General features: G+C 50.4%; 1 protein-coding gene and 1 pseudogene across 1 annotated transcript; both read left to right on the forward strand.

Moving 5' to 3' along the window:
• Positions 1 to 926: 926 nt before the first annotated feature.
• LOC125518936 lies at positions 927 to 4,986 on the forward strand (annotated as a pseudogene).
• Positions 4,987 to 10,666: 5,680 nt separating this feature from the next.
• LOC125520636 (non-lysosomal glucosylceramidase-like) lies at positions 10,667 to 15,571 on the forward strand. Its single transcript, XM_048685600.1, has 15 exons — positions 10,667 to 11,079; positions 11,178 to 11,237; positions 11,321 to 11,434; positions 11,544 to 11,600; positions 11,750 to 11,820; positions 11,961 to 12,060; positions 12,155 to 12,225; positions 12,319 to 12,419; positions 12,523 to 12,626; positions 12,713 to 12,766; positions 12,858 to 12,913; positions 13,006 to 13,454; positions 13,545 to 13,617; positions 13,743 to 13,804; positions 13,891 to 15,571. The coding sequence occupies exons 2-15, from the start codon at positions 11,208 to 11,210 to the stop codon at positions 15,387 to 15,389; spliced, it is 2,841 nt and encodes a 946-aa protein (XP_048541557.1). The 5' UTR covers positions 10,667 to 11,079; positions 11,178 to 11,207; the 3' UTR covers positions 15,390 to 15,571.
• Positions 15,572 to 20,259: the final 4,688 nt, after the last annotated feature.

Here is a 20,259-nt window from a genome sequence, read left to right on the forward strand (position 1 = left end):
TCCTCTTCCTCTAGCCATAGTCCTCCGGGAACTCATGGTCGAGGGGGAAGCCGTCCAGGTCGATGCCGACCTGATCACGCATGAAGGCCGCCTGATTGGGATCATAGCCAGCGGCTGGCGTGAACGCCCCGCGGCCGTCCTGGCTTTGTGTCTCGTCAGGATCGTAGCCAGCGCCCGATGCACCACCCTCGAAGATGAGGTTTTGCATGTAGTCCTCGTCGACGGCGGACGACATTTCCTTGAACAGGTTACGGGCGTCCGAGAGCCCGCTGGCTGGCGTCTGTCGCGCGCTTTCCTCGTGCCGCCGGACGATGAGCCACCGACCACCGGGATGGCATTGAGGTCGATGGGCGCGGGCGTGGGCGTGGAAGGCGCGACCACGCTCACGTCGGGTGAGCACTCCCCGGAGAGGCGGAAGGCCTGCGGGTAGACGTGGAAGCCGGGGACCGGGTTGCAAGCCGACGCGCAGGGTGAGTCGGGCATCACCATCCGAGGAAATGCTGATGAGCCGGTGCTGGCCGCGACGACGGCGGCTTGGAGGACGCTGTGCTGGCTAGGGTTTACCCCTAGCATGTAGAGCGCCTCCCTCGTTGCCGCGGCGACGCGGGCATTGGTGAACTCCTGCTGCGCGACGGCGACGGCGGCGGCCTGCGCAGCGGCCTCATCCCTCGCGTCCACGGCGTGCCTCCGGCCCTTCCTCTTGGCCGACTCCCTTACCCACTGTTCGGGCGTCAGTGCCTTCTTCGGCTTGGTCGCGGCGGCAGTCTTGTGCGGGGCACGAGGCTTGCCTTTCCCGGAGGGGGCGACGGCGCCGGACGAGGCGAGGGAGGCGAGGCCGACGGCGGCGTCGAGGTCAAGGTCGATGGCGTCCTCCATGGGGGGTGGGGGGGGGGGGGCCGGGGGGGGGGGGAGCGTTTTTGGGGGAAATGGTGGTGGCTAACACCGACCGGCGGGCCCGGGGAGAGGAGCAGGCGCCTGCGCGCGTCCGCGCCGACACAAATTCGGCTCAAAATTGGGCCTGGAATGGGTCGCCCGCGGACGAAAAACGGACGCGCGTCCATTTGAATCGGCGCGTTGGGCCGCGACTTTTGTCCACGCCGATCCAAACGGACGCAGGCGGACGAAATGAGTCGTCTCATTGAAGTTGCTCTTATTATTATTATTATTGGGAAATGCAGAATTCTCAAAAGGCAGAAATAAGAGGGAGGGGGGAGCATGATTGCAGTGTCATGTCGTCCTCAATCCTATATGATCACAAAAGACAAGAATTCGTATGAAAGAGTATTTGATAGCGCATGAAAAGCAAACGAATTCCATCAAAAGATTTCAGTGGATGTAAATTTTCCTCCAGACATAGTACAAAAATTCTTACGGATTCTAATCCCACGAATCAAACAATCAACATACAGAAAACAAATATCTAAGGGTCCAAAATCATCCAAAATAGAGAATTCTTTTGAATCAAAGGTACACCCACTTCTAGAATCCTCTGCCCATCACGTTGCGATCCAATCGTTTTCCGAGAGACTCCAGGTTACATTTCCAAAGGTCAACGCGACCAAGTATGCTAGCGAATTGAGGTGCGCGCTCCAGATCGCAGAATAGTTAAGCATAGCGACGGAGGATTCTGCCCCCGTCCGCGTCGTCTCCCGCCGCATGGTGCGGCAGTCTTCGAGCGGCGTGCCGACGTGCCCAGCGGAGCCTGCGGCCGAGACGGCGCACCTTGCGCCGTGGGACCTCCAGATGCTGACCGTGGATTACATCCAGAAGGGCATCCTCCTGCCAAAGCCCCCCGCCGGAGACGGCGGAGAGCGCCTCGTCGGGCGCCTTGCGTCGTCCTTCGCCCGCGCTCTAGGACGCTTCTACCCCTTCGCCGGCCGCCTCGCAGCCGAGGAGCAGCTGGAGGACGGCAGCCGGGCAGCGTCACCGTCTCTCTGCGCTGCACCAGCGAGGGCGCAGAGTTCGTCCACGCGGTGGCGCCCGGCGTCACAGTGGCCGATGTCGCGGCGTCGCTGTACATCCCCCGTGTGGTCTGGTCCTTTTTCCCACTCGACGGGCTGGTCGGCGCGGATGCCGTGGCCGGATCGCGCCCCGTCCTTGCCGCGCAGGTCACCGAGCTCGCGGACGGCGTCTTTGTCGCCATGTTGCTCAGCCACGCCGTTGCCGATGGGACTGCCTTCTGGCACCTCTTCAACACCTGGTCCGAGATGAGCCGGAGTGGCGGCGCCGACGCCGATGTTCACGCCGCCGCCGGTGCTCGAGCGTTGGTTCCCCGATGCCTGCCCTGTACCGGTCCCTCTGCCGTTCGCCAAGCTGGAGCATATGATCCGGCGGTTCGATTGCCCGCCGGTGGAGGAGGGCTTCTTCCATTTCTCCGCGGAGAGCATCAAGAAGCTGAAGTCCAGAGCGAACGCCGAGGTGGCCAGCGCCGGCGTCGGCTCGGCGACCTCCACAGCCACCCTCTCGTCTCTCCAGTCCCTGCTCGCTCACGTCTGGCGCTCAGTGTCTCGCGCCCGGCGCCTGTCACCGGTGGAAGAGACGACGTACACCGTGCTCGTCGGGTGTCGCGGCCGTGTCAAGCGCGTACCACAAACGTACGCAGGGAACGCCGTGGTACGCGCCACGGCGAGGTCCACGACCAGCGAGATCCTGGAGAGGGGACTGGGGTGGACGGCTGTTGCAGTCAATGAAGCCTATCAATTTAACTTGTCGTGGTGCCAGCGGATGAGCGATAGGGGATGATCTACAACGACCAAGATGAGAAGAAGCACAAGGAGATGGCATGTCAAGATTAGGAAAAGATTGTTAGCATAATCTTGAAGCGTCAAGTCCAAGTAGTATTTGTGCTAGATTAGGAAGTATTAGACGTGTTATGTTAGGTCTACATGATGATCAGTGTGGCCATGTAATTAGCTTAGGAAAGTCCTCAAATTGAGTCTGGTTAGGATTAGTTAGCCGTGTCCTAGTAGTATTAGTCTACATGAGTCAAGAGTCCGTGTAGGACTTGCTGTAGTTGGGTCGGTGGCCTTATGCATATTTATATGCATCAGGGCCACGTAAGAATCGTGTGCAAGAAAATAGAAAATAAAAAAAGAAGAAACAAAGGGCACACAAGAGCCCTTGGCTATAAACGTTTTGCGCGTGCGTGTTCATTGTGATTTGATGTGATCGATCCTGTGGGCTAAATTCCAACAATTGGTATCAGAGCAAGGTTCAAGGCAAAGCCGCGCTTGCCCCGGAGAGGCGACCCCTACTAGCGCCTCGGGGCGGGCGATGTTGTCGCTGGGTGTTGCAGCGACGAGGAGGATTATGCGACCGTCGTTCGATGGAGCGACAAGGAGGGAGACGGCGGGCTGTCGTAGGCAAGGCGGCGGATGGAGATCGTTGACGGGAGCGGTGGTGCGGTGATGCGGTGTCGGAAAGTCGTCAAGATCGTCATCCGGGAGTTAAAGTCAAGGAGTCGTGCGGGTTAGCACGGTCGGTTGGTCAGTCGGTCGTCGTCGTCATGTCCAAGTGCTTGTCTCTGTGAGGAGGCGTTGAAGATGAAGCGCATCCAGGTCGTCTATGTGTCTCGACGAGAGGATCAAGTTCAACTATGTAGGGGCGGTAAACCAGTGAAGGTGAGTCTCTTCAATGAGGCCATGTCTCTACATGAGGCTGGAGTGCATGGTGTAGCGCACGGGGTGGTGTGATCCACAAGGAGTCGGCTTGTATCTCGCTAGGGTGGAAGATGAAGTCCACCGGGTGGGGTTTTCCACATGTTACTAGCGAGGCTGGATAGTCCAAGACATATTTGAGGTGGTCCGTAAATTCGCCAAGTTGAAATTGGGAAGAGATTGTTGCAGTCAATGGAACCTATCAATTTAACTTGTCGTGATGCGAGCGGATGAGCGACAGGGGATGATCTACAACAACCAAGATGAGAAGAAGCACAAGGAGATGGCATGTCAGGATTAGGAAAAGATTGTTAGCATAATCTTGAAGTGTCAAGTCCAAGTAGTATTTGTGCTAGATTAGGAAGTATTAGACGTGTTATGTTAGGTCTACATAATGATCAGTGTGGCCGTATAATTAGCTTAGAAAAGTCCTCAAGTTGAGTCAGGTTAGGATTAGTTAGCCGTGTCCTAGTAGTATTAGTCTACATGAGTCAAGAGTCCGTGTAGGACTTGCTGTAGTTGGGTCGGTGGCCTTATGCATATTTATATCAGTTTTGCTAAAGCACATCTAGATGTGCCATAAGTATTGCACATCTAAATCCTATGTCATTGTTCTTACCTTGAGATTCGTGTGGATTTTCTTTTTCTTTTTTCTCTTCCTCTTTATACTTGATTCACTCACTTAGATGTACAATAACTAGAGCATATCTAGATGTGCCCTAGACACACCCTATTTATATGCATCAGGGCCACGAAAAATCGTATGCAAGAAAACAGAAAATAAAAAAAGGAAAACAAAAGGCATGACAAAAGCTCTTAGCTATAAAAATTTTGCGCGTGCGTGTTCATTGTGATTTGATGTGATCGATCATGTGGGTAAGTTCCAACAACGGCGCGGCTGCTGAACAGCGCCATCGCGTCGCTCGACGAGGCAGCGCTGGTGGGCTCGCTAACTTCGTGGCACCAGGACCCGAGGTTCGCGTACCAGGCGGGGTTCTGGAACCCGGCGATGGTGGTGACCGGGAACTCGCCGCGGTTCGACGCGTACGGGAACGACTTCGGGGCGGGACCACCGGTGGCCGTGCGGAGTGGTGGTGCGAACAAGGTGGACGGGAGGGTGATGGTGTACGAGGGCCGCGGGGCGGTGGGAGCATGGGGCTGGAGGTGTGCCTCGTGCCGGAGGCGCTCTCGCGGCTAGCTGCAGACCATGAGTTCATCTATCAGGACCGACGTACAGTAGTTCTCCCAATTTGTGTGCCTGCATCCATTTCAACAAGGGCTTACTTGCTTGACTGGATTTTTAAGCGGGTGTTTGGTTCAGAAATCTTAGGATTTTTTTTAATCCCAGGGACTAATTAAAAAAGACTCTCTAGTAGAGTTTTTTTTAGTCTCTGTAGAAAAAGTCCCTCCCGTTTGGTTCTTAGAAATTTTTTTAAAGACTTTTTCTAGTCTCTAGAACTAAAAAGTTCCTGAACCAAACACCCCCTAAATGTTGAAACGTCCTTGGGAAATTCTCATGTGGTTTCACCTAATGCTAGTGGCCGTGGAGATCTTCAAATCGTAATGTAATCTTTGTTATGTTATTAAGGGTTATTAATTAGGTTTGAATTGTAGGGGATTCCAATAAAAATCTGTGCGTAGTAGATATCGCCTAAAAATCTTCTAAAAAATTTCAAACCAATCGAGCCTAATTATACACTTGATTTCTTCAATGTGGAATCATTATTAGACGGACCAGTGCACGCGAACCAATCTGTGGTTGAATGATTAGGTAGACAATGGTATCTTCAGCCCATCAAGGTTCAAGTCCTGATGCTCGCATTTATTTTCAATATATCTACACCGGCTCAGTCTCTCGAAAGTGATCATAGAGATAAGATGTACGTGTACTCATTCATAGGGATAAGTATATGCGCATATATATAAGCGCCTGCGTCAGTACTATGTCAAAAAGAAAAGACAGACCAGTGCAATGCCAACCCTTTATTGAGAATGTTCGTGCATGAAATTCATTTCTCAGTTGCTTATGATGGCCTTTCTATGATGTTTGGGATGAACTAGCGTATTTCTCGTACATCCTCCCTAGAATAATTATGTAGGTGTGTCTAACTCTTATCTAGATGAAAAATAACTATGTCTCATATGATTCCTATATCATTAAATTTTACATAAGGATTTCTCTTTTATTAGTCAAATAGTGTAGGAGTTACACAAGACTTTGTTTTAATTCTCACCTAGATGAGAATTGGTTATCTCTCAATTTCTTTATCGTTCGATTTATACCATCAAGATTCATGTTTTTTTTTATATCGACTGGGCGTGCAGCTGCTATGGCCCGGCACATTGTTCCATTGTGCTTTTTATATTATTATTTTTTACCTCGGCTGACCGTTGCCACGTATGTATTTCTACAAGCAAAAGAGTCTGTGTGTTGTATTAATAAAAATATACCACATTCATCTAACCTAATAATCCTCGTGCTCACCCATACTGGCGGTAGCGTCAATGCTCACACAATCATAACACGTTTGAACGTTGTCAATTCTAAGGCGTCTCTCTCGACATAAGATGAGAATTCTGCTTTTTTCCAATGAGGTTTTGGCGAGGCGTTTATGCATCATTATAGATGATTTCTTTCGTCTCCAATCCTGATTTTATTGAGATGTTCATTTTCATTCTGAATCGGCACAATATGAAAGAAAGACGAATTGTGCGCTATTGATTAAACTTGCACCATAAATAATATTTTTGAAATAGTTAACAGGTATAATAACATCATATCCAGATTCTGCACGGTTTTCTAATCAAATTCCACATATAATAATATGTTAAATCTAGAGTTAGGTTTAAAAGATATGGATAATTTTTTAAAGCATTTGATATGTGTTGCGGGTCGATTAACCCAATTATCAGGGGATTTTCTGCAAAAGAGAAAATCTGATTAAAAACTGATCTGCGTGTTGATTATCAGGAACATCAATGGGATTATGCGAAAGCGAAAATCTAAATTAAAACTAGATTGTTGGTTGATTACCAGAAACATCAAGGCGTTTTCTGCGAAAGCCGAAATCGAACTTAAAGATAAATTAAGGGTTAATTACCAGAAACATCAGGGATGAAAAAAATCTATTTTAAATTTGAACTATTGGTTGATTAGAAAAAGGTTGGAGAATTTCTGCAAAATGTTATACGTGTAACTTTGACACGCAAGCTTGTTTGGTCCTTTGATATGCAATTTATCCAATTAAGAACCAATTGCATGTTCGTCCATGAGATGCAACTCACCCGATCGAGTTATATGTTCATTCTTTACACGTAGGGGCTGTTTGGATTGTGAATATCTTTGCCATATATTGCCACATGATTTTTGCCACACTTGTCACACTTGCCTTAGTTGAGTTGCTCAAATTGTTAGCCATATTTTGGCTTGGCTAAAGGAATCTTGCCACGCTTCTTGTGTCTATGACATGTGGGGTTCACCGCTCATAAAAAATTCTTGCCTTAGGTGTGGCTAGAACCAAACACCTACCTAACTTGGTCAAATTTGCCTAAGGTTAGTTGTGATAAAGTGTGGCAATGTGTGGCTAGAAACCAAACAGCCCCGTAGTTTAGCATTAACGTTGCATGTCCACTCTTGACATTTAGTTAGCCCCGATCTAGTTGCCTGTCCACCCTTAACAACTCTTCAATTATATGTCCACCTTTCACATGCAACTTGAATGTAACTAACCCAGTTGCATGCCCATCTTGGACCCGAAGCTCGCTCGACTCAGTTGCATGTCCACGCTCAACACACAATTAGTCTTAATCTTGATCCAATTGCATGCCCACCTCCTACACACAACTTGCATGAGCCCAACCCAGTTGCATGTGACATGCAACTCACTCGACCAAGTTGCATGTCCACCCACGACATGCAACTCGCTCGACCTAGTTGCAAGTCTATCAAACACGTAACTCACATTGCGGCTCTAGATTTCCTAAAAGGAAGCTGTCTCCATACTAAACTAACGATGACTGCTAAAAATATCAAACTAACAAGGAGCTTGAAGTTGTTTATCAGCTTGACCAATCGTGGATGAAACCTCCCAAGGTTATCATGGACGAGCATTGCCCACGGGCTAGGGTCCGAATTCGACAATAGAACAATCATTGTGCCATGCCATCATCGACCGCGTCGACTTCATGGTCTAATGAAAACAACAAGGCGTAGACCGTCACCGCACATCCCCATCATGAAAGATGGGACAGAGGAGTTGGAGCGGGTAAGAACGGGCCACGATTCGCTAGACCAATCGCCTCTCACCTTTCTCACCATCAACACAAAAACTAGATATGTCTTCACAATCCCACGTGAGAATTTTTGTGAGGCTATCTTTTCGGCTTTGTTGTGGGAACTTTATGCGTAAATTCTCACTAAAGAAATAACAAAAAGTAAATGTGAGAGTTTTCTTGATTGGTTTAGAATGATCCAGATGTAAGAGTTTTCTCAATTGGTTTAGAATGATCCAGCTCCTAGTTAGGCTCTGGATTCCTTTGTTCTTTTTTCTTTGCTTTTTTGTGTGTGGATTTTTTTTTTGTGGATGGATTCCTTTGTTCATTGGGTCAATGCAAGGCATGTAAACCGTCATGCACTACTTGTCAATGTGGGAGGGCTACATGGATTAAAAAAATAGTTAGTGGGTCGATAAAATAAAAAACTTCAACAAATTAATTTAATTTTCCAGGAAAAATATTTAGATTTTAGTGCGCTTACAAAGGAAAAACTATGTCCTTTGTAGATGCCATGTTGCCATCATGAATACTACGTGAAGCCATTGCGTGTCTTAACAAACAAGCGAGCATACGTATCATCAAGATCGGACATGCAGGATATATATCACGTGAATTGGACTTTTCTTGGTTGGAACTTGGAAGTCGACGGCTGACGATTGCTACTGGGTCTGGGTGGCTGCCAATGCCAAGCTCTAACCTTTAGTCCAACCAGTAGATTTCATACTCAGACAATCCCCTTTTTTAACCACCATGTGTGCTTAAAATAAGATGTTACTATACTACTTACCATTCTCCTGAACACAGCACAGCTCCATGATACTCCTTCTGTAAACTGATATTTTTTTTTTGAAACGGAGGCAAAAGCTTTGCCTTATCTCATTAATAAAGAAAAAAAGAATTACCCGGTTAATTAACGAAAATCCGGACGAAAACCGTTACAACACATCCACATAAGACACACATGGCGACCTGGCAACCAACACAAAAACGCACACACGTCGCCAAAGGAGAGAACACCCTCGAGGTTGCAACCCGGTGCCATCGTCATCACACCTTCACAAGGGCGACCCCGACTCCACCATCGACGACCACCGAAGTAGCCCTCGCCACAAGCAAATGCCGAGGCCTGTACCGGCCGATGCCAAACAGTCAACCGCACACGCCGACTACCAGGCAGCTCCGACTCTGTCAACGAGCATTGCAGGAAATAAGCGTTGAGCCAGCGCCGAGCCAGCGCCAGAACCGACCACCTGCCTCGCGTCATCGTTGCCGCAAGGGCCCCTCCTCAGCAGCTCCGACTCCAAGAAGACAAAGTGAAGCACGGCAACCCCTCGAACACGCCGGATGAGACCGACTACCAAAACTCAGCTGCAAACCAACTCCGCCCATAGCCGCCATCGTTGCCACACAAGAATCCGCGTCACCCACCCACATCGCCAGCCGGGCACCTACCGACCGTGATGTCGTGCATGTCCAGCTCCAGGAAAGCGCGAAGGGGATCGATGACCTTCAAGGCGACGCCCCCAAGGGGGTCGCGACGTTGGAGAACGACGCCGTCGCCCGACTCACACCGGAGTCTTAGGCTTTCGCCCGATGGCCAAGGTCCGAAGGTGCTAGGAAAGGAGAGGCTCCACGACGACTCCCCAAGGAGGAAGAACGACGTCCCCGGACGCCGCGTCGTCTAGGCTTTCGCTCGGAGCCCCCTCACCGAGCACCCCCATGCAACCGGCGATGCAGCACCACCGGACCGCAAGCCTGCTGTCCCACACACCTACGCGACGACGGCACCACCATCACGCAGGAGCCGCCATCCTCACCGCCAGCAACCGCCGGCGAGCCAGAGCCGGCCAAACCAGCCAGATCTGGCGCCCACCACCGCACTGCCACGGAGACCACCAAGCTTCACTTGAGCAGGGAGGTGGGCTGCCACCACACCCCCACACGCCGGAGAAATGCCTAGCCGAAGCCTTCGGAGTCCGCCGACGCCACCAGAGGCGCTGCGAAGAAGCCGCCGTGGTCGCCCACCGCACAGCCGAGGGGGGTTGAGCCTCCCCCCACCACCCACCATGCCGCCAGCCACACCGGGCCAGCAAGGCCGGCCAGAACAGGGGCACCAAGCCAGGGAGGGGGGGCCGTCACCCCGCCCCATCCCACCGAGCAGGACAGACGGCCAACCCGCCTGTCCAGCCACAGTCGCCGCACCGCTAGATGGGCCGCCGCCGAGCAGCTGAGCCACCCGCCTGCACCTCCATTCGCCGGATCCGCGCAGCCAGGAGCCACCGGAGCGCCGCCAGGGGCCGGATCTACATCGGGGCCGCCGAAGCAGCCGCGGACCTGCAGCACCGGAGCCCCCACCACCACCTGCGCTGGGAGAGCGGATCCCGCCGCCGCCGGCCGCCAGGGGACTTTGCCCGCAGACGTGCGCCGGCGACGGCGAGGGGGATGGAGGGGATGGGGGAGCGGAGGTGCCGGCGCTGGGGGTTCCGCCCATGCCGCCCCTAGGAGCGACGCGGGGGCAGCGAGGGAGTGGATGAGCTCTCAGCTCAGTGGTCAGGGGCAGTGCTTCCTTCTGTAAACTGATATAAGATCGTTTAGATCACTACCAAACTAATTCATCGAAAAGCCTCAAATTTTTCAACTATAAGTAGTCTATTCGTCAGAGAGAATTTGTCAAAAAAACGTACTACATTACACTAATTCAGCACCCCGGCTGCTATTTCTGATTTCCGACGGAACAAGTCCAAGAAACCACGCGACAGTCTGGCGCGCATCACGGAGGCTGCCAGCGCCCGTCTTTCCCATGAACGGCTAGCTAGCTTGGCAGCACCGGCGAAACTTTGTTCCTTCCGGCGTGGTGACGCGGCAATCGGGCCAATTCTCCGAAAAGATTTATGAGCGAGAATCGTGACCGGGGAGCAGGAATCGTATATTCAACAGCTTCCGCGACTGCGACTTGCGCGCCTACTTTTCCACGCAGCTGAGCATATCTGAATATCTGATGCCACCAGCCAGTCCTTCTGGTTATGCTCCTCGCTTCTCCTTCGTCGCGTCGTCTTCGTCCCCTTCTTGACGAATGAGTTATATAGACAGCTACCTCGGGGGGCTCCTCAACGAGCTGAGCGTCTCAGGGTGCGGTGTTCAGGTCCAGGTACTTTCTCTTCTCCTCCTCCTATGTAGGTGGTTCTCTTGGTCTGTTTCAAATCTGATGAGAAGTTCAGTTCTTCTGACCATGTGTATCTACTCCAGTCGAATTAGCTCCTCCATCGGCTTCTGAAGATGGGAAGTTCAGGGTTTGAGCAAGCAAAGGTAGCTTCTGACCTGAAACAGCTCCTTCCATTTCTTTGGCTTCTCATTTCTGTGATGTTCTGACATGGTTGTTCTTGCTTCAGCCACACTTGCACGTCGACTGTGCTCGGCCACCAGCAATAACTTGGCAGAGGAAATTCGACGATGAAGGCAAGAAGGTTGCTATGCTTAGCATGACCACTGATGTCTTGACAATTGTAAGCAAGCATGTCTGTCACATGGACTGTACCTTTCTAAATTTTGCATTTAGAACCAAGGATGCGTACTACCTTTGCAACATAAACACTGACCATGGCTGTGCTGCAGATACCCTTGATTTTTAAAATGCTTCGACTACACGTCGAAGGAATAGCGAAAAACCAAGTGAGTCGCTCTTCTGTCACTGAACATTCAGCTAATCTGTCTACCAGCATGCACATGTAGTTGAAATGCCGGTGCAAATTATTCTGCCTAGTCAGTACTCAATAGTAGCCAGTGAAATTGCTGAAAACTTGTTCTCTTGTTTCGCCAAGATTGCGGTCTATGATCCGCTCAGGAAATGGATGGACAACTGCTACCGCGGGGTACCCCTCGGCGGACTAGGGTAAGTTCTTTCGATGTTTCTGGTCCTGATTTTGCTCTGAGACTTGCCTTGGTTGTGCTGTGACATTCATGCATGGCCCTGCAGCTGACTGAACTTCAGATGACAGTTCTATTCAAAGTACATTCTCTTCTTCTTTTCAGTTCAGGAAGCATAGGGAGAAGCTACAGAGGGTACTTTCAGCAGTTTCAAATATTCCCCAGGATATACGAAGAGAAGCCTATCCTGCCCAACCAGTTCTCAGTAATAATAAATTTACACTTGCTTTCATTAGTCGCAATCCTCAATTTATGGTGGAAAAACGTCTTATATTGCCCACTTATTTTCACCTGTCTAGGCATTCGTTTCGCGGCCCGGCGGGAAGAGCTACTCCACAGTGTTGTCGGCACCAACTGCTGATCTCCTCAAGTAAGCAGTGAAATCCTCACAATCTCACCTGTATATCGTTCATCTGATTATGCCAGCCAGAGATACCATATAAAAAATGATGCACAATTGCAGGGGAATAGATAAAGCCGGTATCAGGTCTTGGGACTGGAAGCTGAAAGAGAAGAATTGCAACTACCATGGCTTGTTCCCAAGATCTTGGACTGTATATGATGGTACATTCCTTACCTGACAGACATAGTCGTCGCCGGTAACAATGCCGATTAAGTTTGTCTGGTAGAACCTACTAACCTTCTATTTTCCACAATTGCAATGTAGGCGAGCCTGACCCTGAAATCAAGATCACCTGCCGTCAGATATCGCCCTTCATCCCTCACAACTACAAGGAGAGCAGCTTTCCCGTCGCGGTTTTCACTTTTACGGTACATTTTCTTCTTGAGCAAATCAAACAAATGATGCCACATGAGTGATTCAGTACTTAAATTTTGATCCCTGATGCTTGCACCAGGTGCAAAATTCTGGGAGCACACCTGCGGATGTCACATTGCTCTTCACATGGGCAGTAAGTGCAAAGCCAACACTCTGCTCTTCAGAACAGACACAACATCTTTGTAGCCAGGATTTGACCTTAATTTCCATGTTCGTCCGTGTAGAATTCCGTGGGTGGAAAATCAGAACTGACGGGGAATCACATCAACTCCAGAATCAAGTAACGAGCACGACAAAATTCGCTTGATGCGATGTGGTAACGGGCAGCAAACTCTCTGACAATGACAAGGTCTTCTTCCTTGTTGCGTGCAGAGCGCGCGACGGCGTCCATGGCGTCCTTCTACGCCACAGGACGGCGGACGGGAACCCTCCGGTGACGTTCGCGATCGCGTCGCAGGAGACCGGCGACGTCCGCGTCACCTGCTGCCCGTCCTTCGCGATGGGCCCGTCCAGCCCCGGCGGCCGCGACCAGTTCACGGCCAAGGACATGTGGGACGAGGTCAAGAAACATGGTTCCTTTGGTGAGGCCGCCGGCGGGGCGCCGAATGCGTCGTCGGGTCCTGGATCGTCTATTGGGGCGGCGGTCGCGTCGACGACGACGGTGCCGGCGGGGGGCACGCGCGTGGTGTCGTTCGCGCTCTCGTGGTCGTGCCCCGAGGTGAAGTTCCCCGCCGGGAGGACCTACCACCGGAGGTACACCAAGTTCCTCGGCCTGGATCGAGACTCCGCCGCAGAACAACTGGCTCACGACGCCCTTCTCGGTGAGATTTCCAAGGGTTCTTGGTCGATGAAGATTTCTGAATCTCTCTGAAGATTGAGATTTCTTGAATATTTGTTGTGTCTGCGTGTAGAACACATGGAGTGGGAGTCGAAAATCGACGAGTGGCAGAGGCCTATCCTGCAGGACAAGAGGCTGCCTGAATGGTAAGAAATTCAGATTAAGCTCAGTGTCAATCACTGACATATTTTCCCCATTAAACCGCCAAATTATTGAATTAGTCATAGTTTGATTCCAGAACAGAACAGGTGATGACATGATTGTTTTTCAGGTATCCGGTTGTACTGTTCAACGAGCTCTACTATCTCAACGCTGGAGGCACTATTTGGACAGGTAATTTACACTGATCCGACTGAACTCTGAAGTCACAAATTTATCTTCGGCAATGGTCCGAAATCTGAACTTTTCGTTTGTCACAGATGGGCTGCCTCCGAAGAAGACCAGCTTTGCCTCGTCAAAGTACGGGTCGACGACGGAGTCCTTCACTCTCGACGGGTTCCGCGCAGGTGATCTCGCTGTGGACGGTATCCTGAGCGCAATGTCGACGGCGGAGGAGCGGCTGGAATCATCGTCGGCGTTCGGCGCGGCCCTTCTCGGCGACGGCGAGGAGAACGTGGGGCAGTTCTTGTACCTGGAGGGGATGGAGTACCACATGTGGAACACCTACGACGTTCACTTCTACTCCTCCTTCGCGCTGATCTCCCTCTTCCCGGAGATCGAGCTCAGCCTCCAGCGCGACTTCGCCCGCGCCGTCCTCCTCCACGACCCGCGCCCCATGCGCACGCTCGACGGCGTCGACGTCCCACGCAAGGTGCTCGGCGCCGTGCCGCACGACATCGGCCTGGCCGACCCCTGGTTCGAGCTGAACGCGTACATGATCCATGACCCGTCGCGGTGGAAGGACCTCAACCCCAAGTTCGTCCTCCAGGTGTACCGCGACGTCGCCGCCACCGGGAATGTTGCGTTCGCGACGGCGGCGTGGCCGGCGGTGTACCTGGCCATGGCGTACATGGACCAGTTCGACCGTGACGGGGACGGTATGGTGGAGAACGAGGGCCGGCCCGACCAGACGTTCGACCTGTGGTCCGTCTCCGGGGTCAGCGCGTACACCGGCGGTCTCTGGGTCGCGGCCCTTCAGGCGGCGGCCGCCATGGCGCGCATCGTCGGCGACCCCGGCGCGGAGGGGTACTTCCTCGAGCGGTACAAAAGGGCGCAGCGCGTGTACGACGGCGAGCTCTGGAACGGCTCCTACTTCGACTACGACAACAGCGGCGGCGCGACTAGCAAGTCCATCATGGCCGACCAGCTCGCCGGGCAGTGGTACGCGCGCGCGTGCGGGCTGGAGCCGGTCGTGGAGGAGGAGAAGGCACGCAGCGCGCTGGGGACGGTGCTGGACTACAACGTGATGCGCGTGCAGGGCGGCGCGGTGGGGGCCGTGAACGGGATGCGGCCGGACGGCGCCGTGGACGCGTCGTCGCTGCAGTCCAAGGAGGTGTGGGTCGGGGTCACCTACGGCGTGGCCGCCGCCATGCTCCACGAGGGCATGCCGGAGGCGGCGTTCCGGACGGCGAAGGGCGCGCACGACGCCGGGTGGGGCAGGGACGGGTTCGGGTACGCGTTCCAGACGCCGGAGGCGTGGACGTCCGACGCCGGCGGCGGGTACCGGTCGCTACACTACATGCGGCCCCTCTCCATCTGGGCGATGCAGTGGGCGCTATCGCCGCCGGAGCTCCATTGGGACCTCCGGGTGGTTCCGGGTTCGGTGTCCGCCGTAGCGTCGCCGGCGGAGGTGGACCTGGCGCGGGAGAAGTTCGAGAAGGTGGCGAGCATGCTGAGGCTGCCGGAGGAAGTGCAGCACAAGGGGTATCTCAGAGCTATCTACCAGGTACTCCGGCAGATGCTGCTCCCGGAATCCTGATTCTCACGGGTGGAACTTCCAACTTCAGCCCTGAAACATTCCGTCGTAACGTCTAGACAATCTCTCAGAGAGGCGTCTTGATAAAGCATTCCGTCTGGAATATCATTTGTGGGATCTTTTGATTAGCACAATTCTTAAAGCAAGCCTATGGGGAAATATACGTAAAAAGAACAATAATCCTACACTCATGGGCTGTTTAAAGGCGCTTTACAAAACCTTCCAATTAATCTTCAATCCCCCATTGAATTTCACTGGGGTGGGCCCCAACCCTCTTCCTGTCTTCCGATCGTTTTGTCCCGAAAGCAACTAGTTAACGAGTGCTCCTTAGGGTTCTCTACCATTCGTCACGTGTCGCGCTCTGGGAATCCCTCCAGATTTTGTTTTTTAATATATATTTCGCACGCGATTTTGGCTTTTTAAACAGATTTTTTTTATGTTTTGGTTTTCCATCGGTCTTCCTTAACTTTTCGATAAACAAAATTCAAAAGAAAAAATTACGCAAAAAAACTCGTTTTCTTTTTTTGTTTCGCGAGAGTCATGGTTTTGCTTCCGCGAGAGGCACGGTTTTGGTTTCGTGAGAGTCACGGCCATGGCTCTCGGAAACAGAAAAAACTCGTTTTTTGTTGTTTTTTCTTTCACGAGAGTCACGGTTTGCTTCCGCGAGAGGCACGGTTGTGCTTTAGCGAGAGTCACGGCTGTGCCTCTCGAAAACGAAAAAAATGCGTTTTCTGTTTTTTTTCTTTCGCGAGAGTAAAGATTTTGCTTCCGCGAGAGGCACAGTTGTGTTTTCGCGGGAGTCATGGCCGTGCCTCTTGGAAATGAAAAAAATAAGTTTTTTGTTTTTTTTCTTTCGCGAGAGTCACGATTTTGCTTTTGTGAGAGGCGCGATTGTGCTTTCGCGAGAGTCACGGCCGTGCCTCATCGGAAACGGAAAAAAATACGTTTTCTCTTATTCTTCTTCCTTTTTCTTCCGCGAGAGTCACGGTTATAATTTCGTGAGAGGCACGGGCGTGCCTCTTTCAGAAAGGAAAAAAACCCATGCACCCGGTTCGGTTTTTTCGTCCAGTTTTTTTCATGAAAAAAATTCATCAAAACCTATCAACATGGGATCTAATTTTGAAAATCTCGACGCGAGAAATCCAACGATGAAAGCAGTTCGAGATTTGAACGCACAGTTTAAGAGATAAAACGTTTTGAATAAACAGATCTACGATAAGAGGGAAAACTCTCAGGTTGCGACAAATGGCGCACATGCAGCGCGTCACTTGTCGCAACCTGAGAAGGTCGGGGTGATCTTTGCAACGAGTACTCCTCAACTAGTGACTTCGTTTTGTTCCACGACAGGCTGTCCATTGAATCCGTGACCATCCATTCTCCTCCCCGTGCGTGTAGCCTTGCCCTAAAATGAAAGGTAGAAATGCAAATTTCAAAAATAAAAAACAGAAAGTTGTAGTGTAACTTGAGTTTCATGGTACCCCATGACCAAATGTCTTGTGTGCTTGTAAATTTTAGTGTCCATATGACAACCAACGAGCTCAAAAAAAAACCTGCTCAACAGCACACACAAGTTTGAGCATCAATTTTGTTATTTTCTCTATGGACTCTTAGAATGTCATTTGGACACAAAAAGTTGCAAGCGCCTAAACATTTCGTCATAATCCACCCCACAAAGTTCAGGATTTTTGGAATTTCTACTATTATTTTTATTTTACTGTTCATGGAGATACCATGGAGCTCTTGCTATGAAAAACTGTTCTCAATAATAAATAGTCCTAAGTAAGGTTCAACGGAAGTGGCACTTCAATTTTTTGATTGAGAGCACACTGTTTAATTGCGCATGTACCCGCCACCTCTCTGGAAGAAAAAAAGATTAGAATTTCTTTGCCTCCCACTATCGCAGGCTCGCCTAATCTTCGGTGACACTAGGACCATGGAGGCACGGTGGAACGTGGCTCTTGCCGGCGGGAGGGATCTTGCTCTGCCTTTAGTTGTTTTTGTCAGTTCAGTTAAGGTTTGTGTCCTACTTGAAAAGATGAGGGTGTAACACCCTCGATGCGACTATATCTCCCACGTGTCGAGGCACGACTTAGAGGCATAATCACATTGAAGGCATATGTCGCAAGTTAGGCAATCTTCACAAACATTCCAGGTAATAGATAATAAAAGGGGAGATAACATAGTTGGCTTACACTCACCACGTCAATCAAGTACATAAATAACATTACATCAACCAAACACTCATGGCCCGACTACGGCGCCAAAATAAAAGAGAACCCAACATGCGACACGGTCCCGATCACCCCCAACTGGGCACACTACTGATCATCAGGAAAGGAAACATAGTAACGTTGAGAGTCCTCGTCGAACTCCCACTTGAGCTCATACGCGTCACCTGGAGCGGAATCATCGGGCCCTGCATCTGGTGTAATAGTAATCTGTGAGCCACAGGGACTCAGCAATCTCGCACCCTCGCGATCAAGACTATTTAAGCTTATAGGTAAGGCAAGGTAAAATATGTGGAGCTGCAGCAAGCGACTAGCAAGTATGGTGGCTAACTTATTCGCAAAAGAGAGCGAGAAGAGGAGGCAAAGCAGCGAGCGAGAAACTAGAGAGCAACCTGCGCAAACATTACTCCAACACCGTGTCCACTTCCCGGACTCCGCCGAGAAGAGGCCATCACGGTAACACACTCAGTTGATTCATTTTAATTAAGTTAAGGTTCAAGTTATCTACAACCGGACTAACAAATTTCCATCTGCCCATAACCGCGGGCACAGCTTTCGAAAGTTCAATCCCTGCAGGGGAGTCCCAACTTAGCCCATGACAAGCTCTCACGGTCAACGAAGGAATAGACCTCCTCCCAAGACATTCCGATCAGACTCGGTATCTCGGTTATTCAAGACACTTCGACAGGTTAAAACAAGACCAGCAACACCGCCCGAATGTGCCGACAAATCCCGATAGGAGCTGCACATATCTCTTTCTCAGGGCACACTCAGATTGTCTAAACTTCCGGTAGGCCAGCCCAGAGTTGCCCCTGGTAGCCACCGGCGGCTGACAGTTTGGACCAACACTCAGAGGAGCACTGGCCCGGGGGGTTAAAATAAGATGACCCTTGAGTCTGCAGAACCCAAGGAAAAGAAAAGGCTAGGTGGCGAATGGTAAAACCAAGGTTGGGCATTGCTGGAAAAGCTTTAATCAAGGCGAACTATCAAGGGGTTCTCATTATAACCCAACCGCGTAAGGAACGCAAAAATCCGGGAATATAACATCGATATGACGGAAACTAGGGCGGCAAAAGTGGAACAAAACACTAGGCGAGAGGCCGAGCCTTCCACCCTTTACCAAGTATATAGATGCATTAAGATAACATAGCAATATAATGATATCCCAACAAGTAAATAAATGTTTCAGCAAGGAACGACCTCCAATCTTCACCTGCAACTAGCAACGGTATAAGAGGGGCTGAGCAAAGCGGTACCATAGCCAATCAACGGTTTGCTAGGACAAGGTGGGTTAGAGGTTTGACATGGCAATTTGGGAGGCTTGAAAGCAAGTGGTATGCATCGTAGCATTGGCATAGCAAAAGAGCGAGCAAACTAGCATAGCCAAGATAGTAGTGATTTCGAGGGTATGATCATCTTGCCTGCACAGTTGTCAGAGTTGACTGGATCCTCGAAAGCAAACTCAACGGGCTCCTCGTTAATGAACTCGTCTCCCGGCTCTACCCAACAAGACAAACAAGCAAAAAGGACACAATCAACCATGTGCAAAACTCAATCAATATGATGCAAAGATGATATGCTATGCGGGATGCGACGCGGGATGCAAAATGCAAGATAGGACAGGAAATACATGAACCTGGCCTCAACTTGGAAATCCAAGTATTCCACTGGAAAGATGAGATGAAATCGATTGAAAATGATATAAAGAACGTCGGAATCAGAGTTACGGTTTGGAAATGGCAAGCGATTCAAAAATGACACCGGTCTGCGATTTACAGCAAGTAGCCATCTAAATGTAATGAGATGAACATGCTACAGCACCCAAACATGACAACAAGATACATGGCAGGGATGCATTCAAGATGCTTAACAAAAGTCTAGCACTGAGCTACGGCCAATTCATCCATTAACAGGTTCAAACAGGCATGGCAAAAATGCAAATGGCAAACAGATCTCAGACTTAGTGAAATTAACACTTGTCTGGAATTTCAGATCAGGTGGCACTCTTCAGAGCAACAAAACTACATGTTACAGGACCTGAACATGGCAAAGTAAAGCATGGCATGGAGCTACTCAAAGAGCTTAACAAAAGTCCCTTAGTGACCTTGAGCCAAAAGGGGTCAGAAAATACAATTGCAAGCATGTGAACATAGCAAAAACATAATCAGTTTTCAGGCTTAGTGAAAACTGGAGCATGCTGAAATATAACTCAAGTAGGCATGTTTACGAACTCGATGCACTCACTATGGTGCAAGTCATGGCAAGACAAGCATACATCCATCAAGAAGGCACAAAAAGACATGGCAAGAACAATAGCATAGCATGCACGGATCAACTACAACATCATCGGCAAAATTGCAAACAAGTTGACAATCTGCCCAGATTCACAAAGTAGTAAAAGTAGAGCTCGATTGATTCAACTTAGGGTGCTCCATAATTGAAAACAAAGACATGGATGGATAGCGCACTACAATATTAACAAAACATCCTTACTGATCATCCTCAAAAGAGGCATGGATCACTAGGAAACAACATGAACATATGGCATCATGAGATAAACAGCTCAAGGACTTAGTGGAATTATTAAGTCCCTGAAAACAGAATTAGCAAGTGCACCACTTTGCAAGCTTGCACTAGTCACCACA

Source organism: Triticum urartu, chromosome 7 (assembly GCF_003073215.2).
Source record: "Triticum urartu cultivar G1812 chromosome 7, Tu2.1, whole genome shotgun sequence".
NCBI classification, from domain to species: Eukaryota; Viridiplantae; Streptophyta; class Magnoliopsida; order Poales; family Poaceae; genus Triticum; species Triticum urartu.